The following is an 18,688-nucleotide window of genomic DNA, read 5'->3' as shown; positions in this document are numbered from 1 at the left end:
CATGGTAACAGCTCAAAGGAATAAAAATATGGTCTAGTTCAGTCAGTGCAAACCTACAGAGCATTTAACCTACATTAATCTCTGGTTAAAACTCCACTTTTAGTTCAAATCAGCATAGTATGCTATTATAATGAGAGTAGCCTTATTTAGTTGTCTCCAACAGCAATATTCTTCAGTTCATTATACAGGTCAACTAGCACGAACTTGTATCAGTCCTTTTGATATGGCAGACACATTAAAGAAGTCACACAGAATGCGTGGAAGGAAGGAAATGTTGTCTGAGCTACAAGTCTTACTTTCAAAAAGACATTTGCCATCCACGCTCTACATTCAAATTTAAAATGAAGTGAGAAAGATATCAGAATCAGATTGTTTCTCCACCAGGAAGAATTTTTGCAGCACAAATGGCAAACACCACCAGTGAATGCAGCTATATCAGCCATTATCAAGAGAAGACCAAGTATGATTGTTGGCATACTACTAACAACACACTCAAAATTTATAGCTTTAGGTGCCTTTATTACTTTCAGTAAAGCAATTTAAAAAAGGACCAACATATTACTTGTTAATTGGAGGAGCCCATTCAAAGCTGAGCAGCTAGAACTAGAAACAATCATACACTCAATTATTTTTCAAATTATCGATGATGTTTTTAATAAAACATTAAATTTACCTTTGGGAAAGACTTGTAATGCATCATAATGTAAACTTCAGTTTAAAGTCTTAAAGATTATTTTAATGTAGCCTTCAGTGAGTAAACATAACATCCATCTAGTAAGATACACGGCTCTGAACTTTCACTTACAGCCCTAATGGATGTGCTAGCAGGGCTCTTTATCCCACATTTTCGTCTACCCCTTGTCTCACTACATCACTCAATCTCTATCTTCCAAGAACCCCCTAGATCTTCACATCAGTAGAAATTACAGCTCTCCTGCCATCTATTTTTATGTGCAATGCTTTATTCTACTTTAAAGAGGCAGGAAACATGGACTGACATTTCTTCTATTCTCTAACACATAGATTCCTCTTGACACAGAAAGTTTTTCCTGCCACAATCCTTTACGCTTACCTAATGCCATATTACAATCTGTTTATATATATATATATATATATATATATATATATATACACACACATACATATATATATATGTATATGTATATCTGCTGCTCACTTGTACTCTCATCATTCACATTCATAATTACTGTTCTTTAAGACACTATGAAGCAGCCCACTTGGCAACAAACAGGCAGACTGAACAGGTTTCATCTCCAAAGCAGTTTCCTGTAACTGACATGCAGATCTGAATTCTAAAACCAGTGTGAATTAAAACATAATTGCACAAATTAAGTTCTAGACACACCAGTCAATACAGCAAAACCTAAGAAATAGGACATAGATGTTTTAGGTAGTACATGAGAGTGGAGGCTGGGGGGGCGTTGGATGGGAAAAGACAAAGTGAGCTGACCTTACCTATTTGCATAACCTGGAAACCTAATAAAATTACAGAACAAGATATTGAATATTTGCACTCAGGGTCACTGAATCCCAAAGTTTATTTTGTACTTGAAATATAACAGATTGAAGACTAACAATTAAGTTCATTTTTTCTTCCCAAAGTTAATTACAAGCATTATATACATATTTAATAACGTTTTGTCCCCATTGGAGTGGGAAAAGAGATGGAAGAAGAGATCTGCAACACAGAAAGCAAAAAGAAATATTGAAATGAGAATTTCAGAGATGCAGACTTCAGAACTCAATACAGACCTCATACAATAGTTTAAGCACAACAAGTAGCTTATGGCCACTTGAATACCTTTACAGGCAGTCCAAATGAACTGAGCTTTTAAAATTATTCCTTCCACATCACATAGCATGTTATTCAATAAGGAATAATATACTTTCTCACTCCTTATCCCCTCGGCAACATTAAAGCCACTACTATTCTAATTGCAATTAAAATTCCATGGGAAGAAAACTTTGTTCTACAAGTCAGGGATAAGTGAATTAAACCAGAGAAAAATATAAACCAACAAGTTTTTTTTGGAGTTTTCTTGTACAAAGTAGCAAGAAAAACATGCTTAATTAGTAATCACTGAAGTTCTCTGTTATTAATATAGACTAAGAAACATCCAAACATCAGCAAACACTTCTAAACATCACGTCTTTAAAGATTAACTAACTTTAAACAGAGCTTGGAGAGCTGAGAAGCACTGGATCAAGCCTTCCTGTAATGAAACATTAGACATTTTATCCAGTGATGACTGAAGTTACAAGCTTTATTAGTTAGAAAGAAATTCCATTTACCATAGAGGCAGGACAAAACTTGTCAGAATTCCTTAGGCATCTCTTACTATTACAAACTAGATAGTGTACGCAGCAGCATATTTCTGAATGAGATTTTGCAGTTAAGCAAACACTCAAGTTACCTTGCAAATATTCTTTTGATTCTTTTTCTTAAACATACGGAAGCTACTATTTACTGAAGAAGCACCAAGTAGTGCTTTAACATAATTCCACAAGAATGGACCTAATACGCCTCTTCCTGCAATGTCACTACGATAATCTGTTCTGTCTGATGTTCTGCACAACTACTCACATTTTTCTTCCAAAGAACAAGCAACTCTCCTTGCCACTTCAAAATAAATACAGTTGTATTATGTTGTCTCGCAAAATGAAATATTTGTCATGCTTCAGTACGTACAAATACGACATTGAGTCAAAAATGTCATGCCTGAGCAGCTTATGGATGAGGTCTGATGATACTGCTAAAAAGGCTGTGAGTCTAAAGTAAATCTTTATAACTACAGAATCCTGGAAAGCACACTGTATAACTACATCTTTACTCAATTTACCAAAAAAACATAAAATCAAAGCTAGTCAAGTGTTTGTGGCAAACTGGCAGTAGAAGAGCAAATAGAAATACAGGATAAATTATGTTTTTTTAATTTACATCTGAATTGTACAGCTGTATATTGTACATCTCACTGACCATGACAATAAGATAACACAGTACTGAAGTAGCCGTATTCCCCAACTACCAAGAAATTTTAATTGAAAAGTACATTGGAGTTTGAGTGGACAAAATCCCACTGTGGTCACACACTTACTGAGCACTGCGCTAAGAGCACAACTTTGTGATAACAGCACGTTGTCCCATTCTTAAGCAACGTCCTAAAAAGCAAGTGATTGCCCTGTCCTTTCCACAGGTTAATGAGAAAAAGACCCCTGAAAACTTGGCACAGAAGTACTGTGGTGCAGAATATTGCCTTAGGTTAAAAGAAAAAAGTTACTGAAAATATTGGCAACAAAAAAAAAGAAAGCATAGCGTTAAGCATTAAAAAAATAATAAACACAAAGATGAATGGAAGCTTCTTATTAGAATTTGAGACTAAGAGATCAGTAAACAGATAGATGCTAATTTCATGAAGATTATTTACTTTGTTTTGTTTATAAGCAGCCCCAGTTATCGCGTATTGTGAGTTTAGGTCATGCATGCAGGCGTTAACTTGTACAAGACAGGACAAAAAATTCATCTCCACTGATTCCAGGATGAAAACGTGTAAATATGAAAATGTATAAAAAACTAGAGTAGAAAACACGATCAAATTTGCACAGTGTAAATTTTCTTTGACTCAACCAAATACTTGATCCATTTTTCAGTTTACTGGAAGTTTCAGAACAGATTTAACTCCAAGCCACAAAAATGCATAGCATGTCTGCAAGAATCTGCCTCAACTTTACTATGTGACCACAGACAATAACTTCTCTAACATCTCAATTTTCCACAGAAAATGCTAATTACATTTGGAATAAACAAGTGCTGAGACCAATTCAAGAAGAGTACAATTTCCCTTTACCATAACTACTAAAAAATTATTGAACACACTACTCCTAAGATACAATTACTAGGTAAAGGACAGACAGCTTTGAGACAGCAGTCAAGTCTTATCAGCATCAAAGTTGTGAGGCTTAAAAATAGTACATCTGCTTCTCTACTTGCAAGTGAACCTATATCTACTAACACTTCAAGGTATATTTCAGCTGTGCCACCTAGAACGTAGGCATATTCTAACCGAAATTTAGTTTTAACTGTGTTTATTACACATGATCAGGAAGTATGCTCCAGTTGCACATGTGACTTCTTCTTAAACTTAAGGAATTATTTTTCCTGCCCTCTAATCAGTAGTTCAATAGGACAGAACAAAAAGCCCAAGATGTGCTCCGTATTTCTCTTAGAAATAACTCTGTATTCCAAGTCAGCATGGAACTGTCAGAGCTTAGAGATTTCCTCAAAATCTATGTATTGACAGATAGCAAATATGAAGATGAGTTAATTATGCACACCTCCAACTGAAAAACAAAATAAATGCAAGAGGACCAACACCAAATTCCCTAAGTTGTAGCACAGCACCCTCTGCTGGGCAGTGAAACAAAAGAACTAGCAGTAAAATACAATAAGGAAAAGAAAAACACAGATCATACGTACAGATTATGAGGTAAAACTTTGTCATATTTGTAGCATGTTGAAAGAGTGTAATACTTACCATCTAATAACAACAAGTTAATGGTAGTAATTTTCCAAGTTAAGTATAGAAAAATTACTTCTCTCCCATTTACAGCTTCGCATCAGAAAGTGAGCATCTTTACTTTCAGGTGTGTTACCTCCTAACTTAACCTCCCTGAGAAGTAGCTTGCCTTGGACAATATGAGACTTGCTTATAAAAATTACTTGAGGACTTCACAGGACTTCAGTATATTAGAAATGCTTGTTTTCCTGTTTCAGTAAAACTGTCAGGATTAAAAAAAATCAATATCCTCAGGACTTAAGAGTCAATAACATACAAGTGCATACTCCTTACTTTGCATGTCATCCGTGTGCACCCTTGGCAGAATTTCTTTATTATTCTTGCCAACAAGGTTAACATTAATAACCTAAAAGACCAAAAAACTTGAGAAAACTATGTCAGGTGAAGTATGCTATGCACTACATTCTAAATTCAGCATTTCCGATAACAGTACCTTGTTAGACACTAAGAAAAGCTCTTACCCTATTAAAGCTGTGCTCATGAGAATCTTCCAGCTGTCCATTGCTTGTCACAGGAATTTCAGCTGCTGAATTTTTGGGAGACTCTTGAGCCATTGCACCTTCCTGTTGTACCAGAAGGAACAGGTTAGTGTTGGTTTTGGAACACACTGAGTGATCTATATTAAAATATTTGATGTGTAGATCTTGTAACAGCTGACTTATTTCCCTTTTGGTAATACTCTGATATACCAGGTCTGCATACATTCATTTAATTACAAACCCAATTCCCATCAGTATGTGAGCACATCTCAGAAGTAACACAAAGCTTCAAGATCTAAGAAATAGGAAACACCAGGATGCAATGGGAGAGGGGAGGGGTAGCCAAACGAGACATGGTGCCATGCACAAACCTAACTTTTCCATACACACACTTGACTCTTGGTGGAGTTAATGCTGCTCCAACTACAACAGAGGCAAGTTTGGATAAATGAATTTGTACTGGCTAACAATAAACAAGAATTATTAGGTAGGAAAAAAAAACCAAACAAGAATAAATTTACTTGTTTATAAGAAAAATAAAAGCGATGGTTCCAAGCCTGAAAGTGGTTTAAGTTGCTTTTCCTTTTCTCATAATTTAGCGCCACCTTCTGACCAAACTGTTGGCACGCAACTCTGACTCGGTCAACAGCAGTAAATCTACAGTGAAATGCAGAAAGCAGAACTTGAAAGCTCCAATGCAACGCCAGAGCCGAAGTTAGTAACAAGATGCTGCTGTTCTATGAAGAGTAGAAGCAACAGCGTAACCACTGCATTCAAATAAGGACCCGGAGTAAGATCTGGAAAAGACTCTCAGAAGAAACAGACAACATTTATTTATAAGTGATGCCATCAAAGCACAAGACGTTAGTCTTGGCCCTAAACAAACTACCTGTTCTTCTGAAACACATCCTGATGCAACCTCTACAGCCACGCTTACTGAAAAAGGATGTCTGTATGCAAAGCTTTTGTGACTTTATATTTGTAGACAACATTGCTGTAGATACAAACGTTTGAGTGAATGTCTGTAACTTCACTAAAACTATGGGATGCGACTTTATCAGCTCCAGGTACATCATACAGTTACAACAATTATACAGCAAGTTTATGGCCCACCCCCAGCAGAATGAATCTCATATGGGTGAGAAAACTGCTACAGCGTGATGACCTCTACCAGCCACTCAAACACATCTGAACCTACGGACAAACACTCTAATCACTGCTCACTGTGATACAGAAGAGATGAACCATGTCCTGAAAGAGCGAAGAATAGAGAACATCACATGTGGGAAACTCCTCTTGAACAGCCACCAACAGCAAGGGGAACGATTCATTTCACACTTCACCCAACTGTGATTCTACTAACTCTAACATGAATGTGCACAAAAGCCTGGCACGTGCTAACATGAGTGGTCCAGCTCTGACCATCCAAAACATAGAAATTAGGACATCATCAGTAGCAGCAATTTATGCTCAGTGTACTCATTATAACATAGAGGCAAGAGGTGACCATACCACCACTTTGTGAAAGCTAAGATGAACTGACTACAGTTGTGGGGTGGAATGTGATTAATATTTCCCTCACTGATTTACATGGGGGTTCTGAGGACTCCTTTTTTTGTGCCCATTACCCCTAATTCTTCACTCTGACATCAGCTTTCCTTATTCCCCTACTTCTTCCCCAGACATGAACACGTGTATTTGTTCAGCAAACAAGACTGTAGAAGCAACACAGGTTCAAAGAAGGTGACCTATGCTCAAAAAGGGGGGGAGGAATTTTTCCACTCCCATCAGTTCCACAAAACTGATGCGACTTTGGAGCACCGGTTATGCAGTTCCAATACTTGGAGCTACAAAACAGAGGAGGCAATAATGGACTAAGAAAGTACAGAGAATCTGAAGAATTGCCTTCTGCCACAGCCCTGGGTGAACAAGCTACAGGAGAACAGTATCTCAAAACACGTGCTGCACGTATATGTTAATAGTGAAACCAGAGATCATTTCCCTTATGAATGCAGCTTCCTGCAACCTCAGTCACAGTAAGCTTACTGATCGGTGAGAAGATGAAACCATTAACTCAAAATAGTATTTATGTTAAAACAGTGAGTATGATTACTGAACAAAGCGTCCTCTCAGCAAGCGTAGCCCACAGCTCATTTCAGCTGTAAATAATACGACTGCATCCTCAGAAATTTAACGGTACGCAGGGAGAGTCTGAAGCAAATCTAGTGAAGTTCCTACATTTGTATTGATGAATAAATGAATGAAATAACTAACATTTTCTATTCTCACTCTAGAGCAGCCAAGGAAACACCTACTCTCTGTTTTTGTGAAACAGCTTCCCAAATTGCCTATAGACAACTGGGAGGTGCAAACTGTAGCTGATCCCAAGAACAAGAAAGCCAAAGCAGCCCAGATCCACCATTCCAGCAGCAAACACAATGCCTCATTATAGTGATGTTGCTGCACAAGAACTGCTACCTTGAAGTACTAATCCTTTCTTTCTGCTGTACTTATACATTTTAGACTCTATGTTACCTAAATCTATTCAGCTTGTGCAGCAAACCCTGCAGCGCAGTGACAGACTGCTGCTTGAAGTAATCCTTTCGTGTCAGTTAACTGGACTTCCTCCAGCGTCTCAAAATCAAACCCTCTCATTCAACATTACTCACGAACTTACATCCCCACAATAACTTCCCTGTGCCACATGAATCAACCCTTCCAGCAGCCCAAAACCATTGCTGGGATGGGCTGATATGACACTAATACAGCTATCACTCAGTCACCTCAGAGTCAGACTGGACCTCTTCTCCAGCTGGATGAATTTCATCAAGTGCTGTGGATTCATTCCTGTGTTCTGACATACCTGAAAATAAAATAGGGTTGGCTTGTGTTAATTGATGGGAAAGGAGCTGCATGTTGAACCTTCAAGAAATTGAAGCAAACTTGCAGAAGAAATTTCTTTTGCAAGCTGTTCTAAAGCAAAAAGAAACCTCCCTCTCTGAGGCAGACCGGGTCTTAAGGTCACTGAAGTCCAACTAAGACAATGACTATAGCCTAGCCAGCATAAGCTCCCATGACCAAAGACACCTTCCCCGCACAGAACACTGAGCTTGCAACCTAAACCCCAGCAAGTCAAGCAAAGTTCTTCAGCTGATATTTACTTAAACCTGCAACAACACACCAATTGCATGCTACCATTACAAAGCACACGGTTTTGTTAGATTTTGCTAAGACGTGAAGCATATTTACACTATGTGGCTTTGTGTTGATCTGAAATCACTGGAACCTAGGCATAACAGACTGAACAGCTTACTAATTGGGAGGAGACATCTTCCAATTGTATTATCGTGTTTAAAAGAAACACCTCATCTACAGAGAGAAAGAAATTTAGCAACACTGAACACATACACCAGAAACCAACTCAGTGAGCAGCATGATTATGAAAGGTATCAACGTTTCTTACTTATTTTAGATATGTGACCCAAATTTGGTTTCACAAGGCTAGCAAGGACAGGTGATACCGCAACTCCCTCAGTGCTTTGCAAGGAGGAGACAACCTGTCATTAAAAATTAAACAGACTGTCAGTACTCACTATAATCCCACATGACTGAAGTTTAGTGAGCTTTGCACCACTCTGTACAGATTTAGTCATGCACCAGATCAAAAAAATCTGAGAATGATCACTCTTCATATCCCATTTCAGTTTTCCAACGTATAAAACATACTAACTATAACAAATAATTTGCAAGGTAAGCATCCTGTGTGACAGGGGAACTAAAATAAGGACAAAGAGGCTGAGCAACTGAGCCACCTAGCTCCTATTACACTGGATAACCTCCCAGTTGGCACTGTAAAAACAAGAAGGTTAAATAAGAGAACTCCTCCAGAAAGGCCGCAATTCCCTCAGGGCTATCGTTGAATGAGGCTGGATTTCCCTCCTACGTACTAATGCAAACTTCCTTTCAAATCAATTAGGAGGAAAAAAAAATGCTAGTATGAAAAGCCATACAGCAGAGCTGGCTATTTAAGATTATTAAATGTGATGTGCAGCAAGAAAAGTCTTCTTGATAGTCTCAAGAACTCTTAATGTAACCTAGGGGCATAAACCTCACAAATCCGTGCAGAGATACTGTGTAAAAACAAAAAGCTGTTTAAAGTTTTTAAAATTTATTTGCTGTGCTACACTCCTTCTCCCAGTTTACGTAGCAATGCTTTCCTGAAGGCAGTCAGAACACTCAGAACAGAGCATGTCATCTTTTACCATCATACTCATAGTAGCCTAAAAAGCATCTGCTATCTCGCTGCGAAGGCAGAAAGAAGAGATGGTTGAGCCATGAAACGTCCCAGAGCTGCCCTCAGCAGCTAGAAGATACAAAACACAGTCATCCAACCTGTCCACGTTTCCTTTCCTCTGACCTATAGTTAATACAGATTCAAATCTTCCTCTTTTTTTCTGTCCATACATGACCAACCAGTTACTGAAACGGCCGGAGCATTTGGGTATGCGCAGAACCCTTCTGACTCCCTCTGTCAGAGCATTGTATGATTCTGTCACTTAATCACTTTCCTGTGTAAGGTCTCATTCACAGCCAAGTGTTGCTGCAAACACCACTGAGCCGCCCACCTCTCAGCCCTGCAATAACCAAACAGGAGCCAAACAGTGAGAGCGGCTTGCAAACACTCACAGAGTGCAGAGCTGTGGGGAAAAAGATAACTCAAAGCCATAATACTCACATCACACACCTGAGTCCAAGACTGCACAAATGAAACCCACGTTTAAAAACTTTAAACAATTTACTTCAAAAATTACAAGAAATGAAAAACTTGTTTTGCAAGAAGCAAAAAAGCCTAGTGCCAGGTAAGTTAATGGGCCTGCCCAAAGCAAACAGAAATTTACATCACCTCTCTCCTGCTGACGGAAGTTGTCCCTGTAACTACAGAGAGCACTGAAAGATGGGTATTGTTTGCCCTGAAAGAGACTGGGCGGCAGTACCAAGCCCAAGACACAGGCACAACGTGTGCACTAAACACACGCTTTGGAATTCCAGCAACCACACTGAGCATCCCAGAATGGCACAAAACCAGAAATTTTGACATATCATTTCTTCAACTGGGAAAAGTTAACGTGAGAGCTTAAAAACAACACTCCAAGCATCCTTCGGAACATGTAACCAATTATAATTAGCAGTCATATGAGCAGACTTACGGATTAAGTGCAAGTATGAACAAAGCATGTTATCAGCAATAAACCAAATCTGAAGGAGGACTTTACTCTCACTGCAGTTTACATTACTCAATTAGTAACCCCTAGGGCTTCAGAAATGAGCACCACAGGATTCTCAACAATTACATTTGCTTTCCTAAGCTGGATGCACTGGCTCCTTCACTTACATTTATTTATTAATAAATGAATTGCCAATAAGATGAAAGCAAGACGTCTTCTGTCCCAGTAAAGCTTACTGCACTTACTGTCTTATTACTGGTTCTGCATCTAGTGGAATAAAAGTTTCTGAAACACTACAGAAAATGCAAGGACAGGTGGAAAATAAGGAAATCAAGCATATTTCCTTACTTTCAATTTACAACTAAGAATATCACCACTAATTCTTGTCAAGATTTGTTAGTTTTGTTTCATTTAAAGAATTAAGAATGGAGTAAACACTCTCTGCTGCAACCATAACACAGTTTCCTCTTTACACTCCTGCAGTTCCACTTCTGCTTCTGCTACAAGAGCTACTGATACCTGAGAGTTACAGAATGCTGTGGAGATGCAGACTGGGGACCGCAAGCAGCTTACACACTGTCTGCTCTAGGTCAGGCCATGCTCCACTCCAGATCGGCTAAGGCACAGGTTCCTATGATGGTCTGAACTTCTACCAAAACAGAGAGAACCCTCTGATCAACATAACATCTCAACGTTCCATTCTTCCCATAATATTCCTCTGTACTAATCAATGCCTCACATTCTAGCTGTGCACGCACACACACATAAAGAGATATACAAGTGAATCAGGCAACTGCTCAGTTTGGAGTTGCTCTGACCACACGTCACAGTTCCCAGCATGGCAGAAGAACATTTCTGTCACCTTTCTTAGCACACCAATACAGAGATAAGGCTGATGACAGATCCTTGTTAGCAGTACCACCAAGCACAGAAAGAACATGTCAGACACTGACACTGCACCGAGGTCAGAGAAAGCAAGAAGGAAGGCTATGAGCTGGATTGAGGTAAAAACGGAATGTCAGAGACATAACCCAAGCAACACCAGAACTATGTATAGTTTGCACATGACACCTGGTGTAGCACCCATTTGTTAGAGGACACCACGCTCTTTCCACGTTTTGCCAATGACTTGAGAACAGCCAGCCAGCCACATGCAAAGGACCCAGAGGCACACTTACAGCCCCAGCTGCCTGGGTGTAGAACAAGTCTGAAGGGCACGAAACGCACGCAGCACCCAGCACTCCCTCCCTCTACCAGCGAACAGGCTCCCAGCTCCCTCCTGAACCCCACCTCCTCCTGGACACGGCCCCGCACGGTGCCCCGCCAGCATTGTGGAGGCAGGCAGCCCGCCCGCCCGCCGCCGGCTCCGGGCCCTCACCGCCTACCCGGGCCCTTTGGAGTGGCCAGGAAGAGGCCGCAGGCCCGGCCGCCCTCCCGCAAGGACTGCAGTGCAATGCGTAGGCCGGCAGGCGCGGCCCGGCCCGGCCCCAAACCGGGGCCCAGCGCCCGCCACAGCCCCGGCCCGGCCAGGCCCTCACCTGCCGGCGGCGCCGCTGCCACCCCGGGGGCGTCACGGGGGCGGAGGAGGGCGGAGGAGGCCGCGCTGGGCCGGACGGCACAGCCCCCGCTGCGGCTGTCTCCCTCCTCCTCCGGGCCCAGCAGCAACCGGAAGTACCTGGCCGGAAATACGGCGGCCCGGCGGGGGACAGGCCGCGGGCAGCACCTCTCTAGGCCGCGGCGGGCGTGTCTATGGTCGTTCACCCGTCACGCTGTCGCCGGAGCAACGGCGGGAGGGAATCGTTTAAAATGATGAAAAAAGACCGTGAGCTGAAGTTTTCGGCCTAAAGCCACAAGCTTTGGTGGGGGTGAAGAAGAAATTACGTGAATCTTTAATGTGGTAACTGTAGAAGGTACAACAGGGCAGAAGCAATTCCTTGAGCTGTTGGGTGCCCCGAGAGCCAGCTGGTGACTCCTGACAGTCGTTTCTTAGAAACAGATCAGCGCTTCCTCACCTCGCTAATTTCACTGATGACTTTGCTATCACCTACAGTGTAACAGCAATAAATTAACTTGATGCTTTTGATACTTAAAGGCATTGAGTAATGCAAAAAAAATATATGCCCGAGTTCTGAGAACTGAGGGCTTTTTAAAACAATTTTTTCTTGTCTTTGTTCAAGAATTCTGGCCTGATTTATTCTGGAGTGATGAACAGCAGAAATTTAGCAGCTTTTCTTTCTTAAAGCTGCTCACGTCTTAAAGCTGGATACACACCGGTGGCACAAGCATTTATCAAAGCATCAAAAGACAAATACACCTCTACCAGTTCTTTGAAGGGGTCAATAAGGAAAGCTGTTCTTCTCCCTCTCAGCCTTTTTGATACTTAGATTTGATACAGGCCCATGTATTACAGCTCCATGTATTACTACAGTCAATAACAGGGAAAAAAGTCAGCTTCTGCAGTATCTGCACTCAAGATATATTAAACTGTCCCTGTGTTTACTATACTTGATAATAAAACCAAACACCTAAGCTAGCCTTCATACTTGTGCAGACCTACATAACTTGGAAGCCTTTCTATGGGGTTCAGTCCACCAACACAGTTGACTGTCGAAGGTACCATTAACACAGGTGCTGTTGGCATTAATGAAGTTTGAAGTTGAGTAAATCACAGTACACTTACATCTCTTCATGTATGTGTTTCGAGCAATGTAATCACACTGTAGCCAAAAATCTCAATCAACTTGCTTAAAGGCAAGTTTAGGGAAAAGTTTAGGGGTGTCCCATCCCTGGAGGCACTCAAGGCCTGTCTGGATGGGGTCCTGGGCAACCTGAGCTGGTGGGGGCAGCCCTTCCCATGGAAGGGGCATGAGACTGGGTAGGCTTTGATGTCCCTTCCAACCCAAGCCATTCTGTGATTCTATGAAACGTTTCCCTTTAGTAGTTCTGTATGTCCTTTACTATTCAACTCTGTGCAGACCTTATAGGCCTGGAGTGCAGATAAGGAGGCTCTCTGTTTCCTTCTGAGAACACTCAGTGTGAAGTGTTGATCTGTATGAGAAAGCCTGAGATCTCAATAAGTGGGTTCAGTTTACAAGTGCTGCAGCATCTGCTTGGTGAGGATTAGCAAGTCAAGAGGTCAGAGATATGATCATTAGCTGATGACAGAGGAAAGCAGTCACTGAGTGCTGCAACACTCACAGAGGAAAACAACAGGAAGAATTTAGTAATTCGGTCTGAACTTTGAAGGTAAATGGTGGAGCTTGCTTTAAACAATGTACAACTCATCAAGATCACAAATCTTTAGAAAGTATGTGACTTTCTCCTGGCCTCCTATTTCATTTTAAGACAGCAAGCTAAAATGCAGTCATTACAATCATTTCTTTAGGAAAGCCCTTAGTACCTGAACACCACAGTTTCAAAATCATTTAGGAGACCAAATATCCCTTGATACTCAGATTGTAGTCACATTGATCCTTGAACAGAGAATGTAAAGTTGGTTTTAAGGCTTGTTGCCATTGCAGGTATCTGTTGACAGGGGAAGCACTGACTCCTTAGGTCCTACACGCTAACAATGAAAAGGGAAGTGGTAACTATGCACATATTGGTAGTTTTAGAATGAGCACACAGTCTGAGCGAGAGATTTTTCTACGTTGCCTGGATAAACCTTCAAGATACTACCAGCTTCACACAGCTGCGGTCGTATCTATTAGAGTGAGGTGGAATATTGTTTTAGACAGCACAACGTTTAGAAGTAAGAGCCTTTTCTACAAAAAGCAGGTTCTCTAAAACTTCAGATGTTCTTTTCAGACAACCTTTTCCTGAACACTTTTCTACTTCATGGTATAGTTAGGTAATAATGCTGTGCCTTGGCAAAGAGGTCACTTGCAGGAACCTGAAGTTTCTTCTTGCAATATGAACTGAAAATACAAAACCATAAGAATATAAGTAACTTTCAAACAAGGCCAAAATATTAAGAGAAAAAAAGGGGGGAAAAAAAAGGAACTATGTTTGATATAATCAAAACCATCCTCTGAGTCACTCTCGAGATAAGTAATGTGAAAACTGGGTGTGCTTTTGAAATTTTTAATAAATATTTCATTATTATTATTATTATTATTATTATTATTATTATTATTATTATTATTATTATTATTATTATTATTATTATTATTGCATGTGTGTATTACCGATGCTTACAATTTGTAGGAGGCAGTCACTAAAGGAGGACTTTGCAGAATTCTTATTGGGAACTGAATGGTGCTACTGCCAGAGATAATCTTTTGTATCTAAACAAGGAAGTCAGTGTTTGCATCTAGATGTTTTAATATGCCTATTTTGCAGTTTCATTTCTTGAGAAACTGAACCAAGATTCATCAGTATGTGAGCAAACGAATCTCTTCTAATTGAAATTATATAATCACCAAGGTTGGAAAAGACCTCCAAGATCATCCAGTCCAACTGCCCATGAAATATTTGCCATCTGAAGAGCAACAGCCTATTTTTCATCGATCACTTCATAAACATTAGAAAAATCATTGCCACAGCTGAGAAGAGAACAGCCCAGTGCCTGGCAGCCTGGCTCTGTACACTGTTTTACAGCTTTATGCAGATCATAGTTCTTGTGTAGTCCATTGCCATTCCTTCTAGGCCAGCCCACTCTCCTGAGATCCATTTTCTGTCTTGCAGCTGTGACCGTGGCCTTTAGCTAAAGCCACAGCACTTCGGTGCGAGGGCAGGGCAGTGAAACAAGCAGTGCCCTGACAGCTTTTTTACAACAGTGTCACCTCTGCTCACTGAGGGCTGCAGAAGAGCGTGAATTACAGATTTCAGCAGTCGATCAAGTGAATGAATGCCATCCTGACTTCTCAGCCCGTTTCAGCGAGAAGACAATTTCCAACAGTTTTTAAAATGCCATGCTATATTTCTCAGTATTTCCCTTGAAAGCCACGTCTACCAATGCTTTCACACTATCCCATCTCCTGCTCAAATTCTCAGCCTTGTTCCTGAAGAACACCGAGGGAAATGAGTCACCTCTGAGCACCTTCCTGATATTGCCACTTGAAGGCAATATTTTTGAAGCACCTCATCTTGATACACACACTTATGATCTCAGGCCCTAATTTCTGTGTTGCTGTATTAGGGCCTTCCCAAATCCTTGCTTCATTTAGTGCAGAATGTTCAGCATGCCCATATATTATTTTCTCCCCTGATTTGCTAGTATTTTCATCCAGCTCTCCCAAAAGCTTTAGCAATAGGTCTAGAAATAGAAATCAGTCTAGAAATAGGCAACTTGGTCTAGCTGTGGATGTCCCTGTTCATTGCAGGGGGGTTGGACTAGATGGCCTTCAGAGGTCCCTTCCAACTCTAAGGATTCCATGATTCTATGATTCTAAACTAATCCAGATGAATTGTAGCTTCATTTTACAGATGAAGAAATAGAGGCCAGGTGAGCTGTGATTTTTGCAGCAGTCCTTGGATGTCTGAGAGAATTGGTAATAAAACACATATTCCTCTGCTTTCAAGTGTCTCAATTTTTTCCTTCTATTAGCGGTCCCTTCTGATCTGTACTCCTGAGAGTCTCAGTTTGACATTTAATATCTTCATCTGAACCCTTCCATTTCTGTTTTATCTCTAACCCTTATATACCCACACAGGATTCTTGCCACCAGCCACTTTTATATTTCCATTTCTAAGTATCACTCTTCCTGCCTCAGTTCTTTAGATCTTGCCTCCCTTCTTGTTTACTGGCTTTGTCTAAGGTTTAACAGCACTTCAGTGCCCTTTTTCTTCCCGTCAGTGATTTGACACCCATTTTTCTTCTCTAAAACCAAGCATTTAACTCCTTCCGGAGACAACCAGTTCTCCACAGTTCTCCAGTTCTTGATTTTGTATTTTATATTTTTACTTGGTGTGCCTTCATGATACTTGGTTCAAAGGTTACGTATTAATCAAAGAATGTCACTTTCCCTAAATTTACTTTTTTCTTCATTTTATTTTCTCCAATTTTTGGCATGGGGCTATGATTCATTTTTTACATCGGTAAAAAATTAAACCCGTGAACAAAACCTGCATGAAGAATGATTGTGCTGTTCACGTAACTAACAGTGTTACAGTTTTGCAAAAAAATAAATGAATAAACCAGACTGACCCAAGCAGCTCAGACATCAGCTATCAGTGTTTTCATCTGAATTGACATTGTCTGTTTTATTTTCTTTTTAACTCTGTTCCACCAGTTCTTTATGAGTTTCTAGATCCTTGTGCCCTGTTTGGCTTTGTACCCTGCCCATTTGGCCTGGGACTCTCAGGGGAAATCAGGTAAATCATAAAAAGGAGGAGTCAAAAGGCAAGGTCTTAGTCCATTGAAATTCCCTTGCAGAAGATCAAAGAGAACTCATTACTCAGGCTGAGCAGAACTTTTTATTCAAAATTAATATTCAAAGTCCTCCCAAAGTCCACATCCTTATGCAAATTAGCCCTAAAAAAAAGAAAGAAAGAAAGAAAAAAGATAAAACAGATAAGCAACACAGGATGTCTCGATTTAGAATGGCAAGAAATGACCACCTATGCCTCAGCTCCACTTCAAAATTAATTGACACAAGTTTTGTTTTTTTTTTCCCCCAGAGCTGATCATCTACGTAAACTGTATGTCACAGTACTGCCCAGGGCTCATCTATGTTCAGTAAGCAAAGAGAAATTTGCCTAGAGACAAAGCAGAACTGAAGCAAGTTTCCTGCGTGGGAGAGGTATTTCAGTGCAGCTGTGTGCAAGAAGAGTTGGATGGGCTTGAAAACTGGTGTGGCTTTCATCGGCTCCCAAGTTTGGCCACGTGGTGTGCCACAGCCCTGTGGCAAGTGGAAGTGGGCAGCTCAGATCCAGTACAGTGGAGCTGCAGAGGATAAAGCCAACATGGTGAAGGCAAGGAGCGTTCCCACAAGGGGCCACTCATCCTGTCCCAGAGCCATGCTGTGTGTTTGAAGATCCATCAGAACCTGATAGAGTGACAGTGGCTTGGCCACCACTGCTTGCAGCTGTGCTGGGCAAGCTGGCTGCCTGGGTGGCTTGGAAACCAGCCTGCAGCTGCATCTTAAATACTGATGGCTTAATAGCAACCAGGGGCTCTGGGGGAGTAAGAGAACTCAGTCATTGCCTAGTGATCCCTATATCACAGTCTGTACCTAGCTGTGACTCACATGTGCTGTTTCAAACCTGCATTCCCATTTAAATGCTGCATTCCTAGCAACAATCTCTTGAGTGCTAGTACGAGGAAGACAGATATCATTTTAGGCAATGAGATTATATGAAATTTAAATGAATGTAATCTTCCTAAGGGATTATTCAGAATAGAGATTAGGGTGCTTTGTGAGTTTAAAACTTCCTTAGGACTTCTTCATCCTTTCACCTCATCTTGGAGGCTTGCACTGGTGCACTCAGCACAGAAGGCAGCATGATCCTTTTGAGCCACCTCCTTTGCGGGAGCTCTGCTAGCAGTCGCCATGCATTACAATGCCTGCAGAGCTGGAAGGCCGTGCTGCACTCTGTGGGCCAGCCCTCACGCCCCAGTCAGCATCAGGGAGGTACGGCCATGTCATGAGCCAGCATCTTGCTAGGATGCCGGCTCCTAGGACAAGGGACATAGAAGCACAGAACTGCTGGGGTTGGAAGGCACCTCTAGAGATCATCGAGTCCAACCCCCAACTAAAGCTGGGAGGTTCCTTCTTGCTGAATTTTAATGTTGCTTCCCTCATACATGGGCACAGATAAGTACAAAAATTGCGGTTCTGTGGCACATCAGCCTTCAGAGCACTGCGTATAGATAGGACTGAAGGGTGCACGTGCACATTGCAGCCAACCCAGTGCTTTGGGAAGGATTTCTCCCATCCCAAACTCAAGCAAGAAGAGGATATAGACAGCTACCTGTGTTTTGGTAAACTCAGGAATCCCAACGCTTTTATGTGTGAGGACCTAACATCAAAGAACAACATGGTTGGAATGTAGGCTGACAGACAGCCTGACAGCCTGCATTTTGCCTCTGCTTTGTGTACACAGATTCAATCCCTGTGTGGAATTTCACACTCTTCTTAAACATTATGTGTCTGCTTCTGTGACGGACACCGTCTCTTTGAGTCCAGTGGGACTGTTTGAGCTCTCAAATACGTGTCCACATCCTGCAGAGCTCATCTAAAGCAAGGCCAGAGGCTGCCTCCATGATTTTAGAAGATTGCTCCGGCACAGAGCTGGGCTGGTGGAACTGGATCCTGTAAAGGCATTTAAATGGCCAGCTAGGAACATGCACTTTCGCAGTCTCTGAGAACCAAACTTGTCCCAGATCAGATACCCATACTTTCGAATGTGGTTAGCACTTATTTGCATCCTTAGTTATGTGAACACC

The 18,688-nt window shown here is 41.2% G+C and overlaps 1 protein-coding gene across 15 annotated transcripts in view; it reads right to left on the bottom strand.

Moving 5' to 3' along the window:
• ARFIP1 (ADP ribosylation factor interacting protein 1) overlaps nucleotides 1–11,956 on the bottom strand; it is a 40,774-nt gene extending 28,818 nt beyond the window's left edge. For 3 of the 15 annotated variants that reach the window (XM_046940328.1, XM_046940329.1, XM_046940334.1), the window contains exons 1-3: nucleotides 11,590–11,956; nucleotides 7,858–7,937; nucleotides 5,057–5,158 (exon numbers count right to left, since the gene is read on the bottom strand). In XM_046940328.1, the coding sequence (XP_046796284.1) occupies nucleotides 5,057–5,158; nucleotides 7,858–7,937; nucleotides 11,590–11,629 (222 nt within the window). In that variant the 5' untranslated portion in view covers nucleotides 11,630–11,956. Of the gene's footprint in view, nucleotides 1–5,056; nucleotides 5,159–7,857; nucleotides 7,938–8,537; nucleotides 8,632–10,818; nucleotides 10,949–11,589 lie in introns of all 15 variants that reach the window. The other 12 variants (NM_001252398.2, XM_046940333.1, XM_046940337.1 and 9 more) reach the window with 7 other exon arrangements.
• Nucleotides 11,957–18,688: the final 6,732 nt, after the last annotated feature.

This window comes from Gallus gallus, chromosome 4 (assembly GCF_016699485.2).
Source record: "Gallus gallus isolate bGalGal1 chromosome 4, bGalGal1.mat.broiler.GRCg7b, whole genome shotgun sequence".
Classification (NCBI taxonomy): Eukaryota; Metazoa; Chordata; class Aves; order Galliformes; family Phasianidae; genus Gallus; species Gallus gallus.
This window is presented reverse-complemented; position numbering and strand designations above follow the sequence as displayed.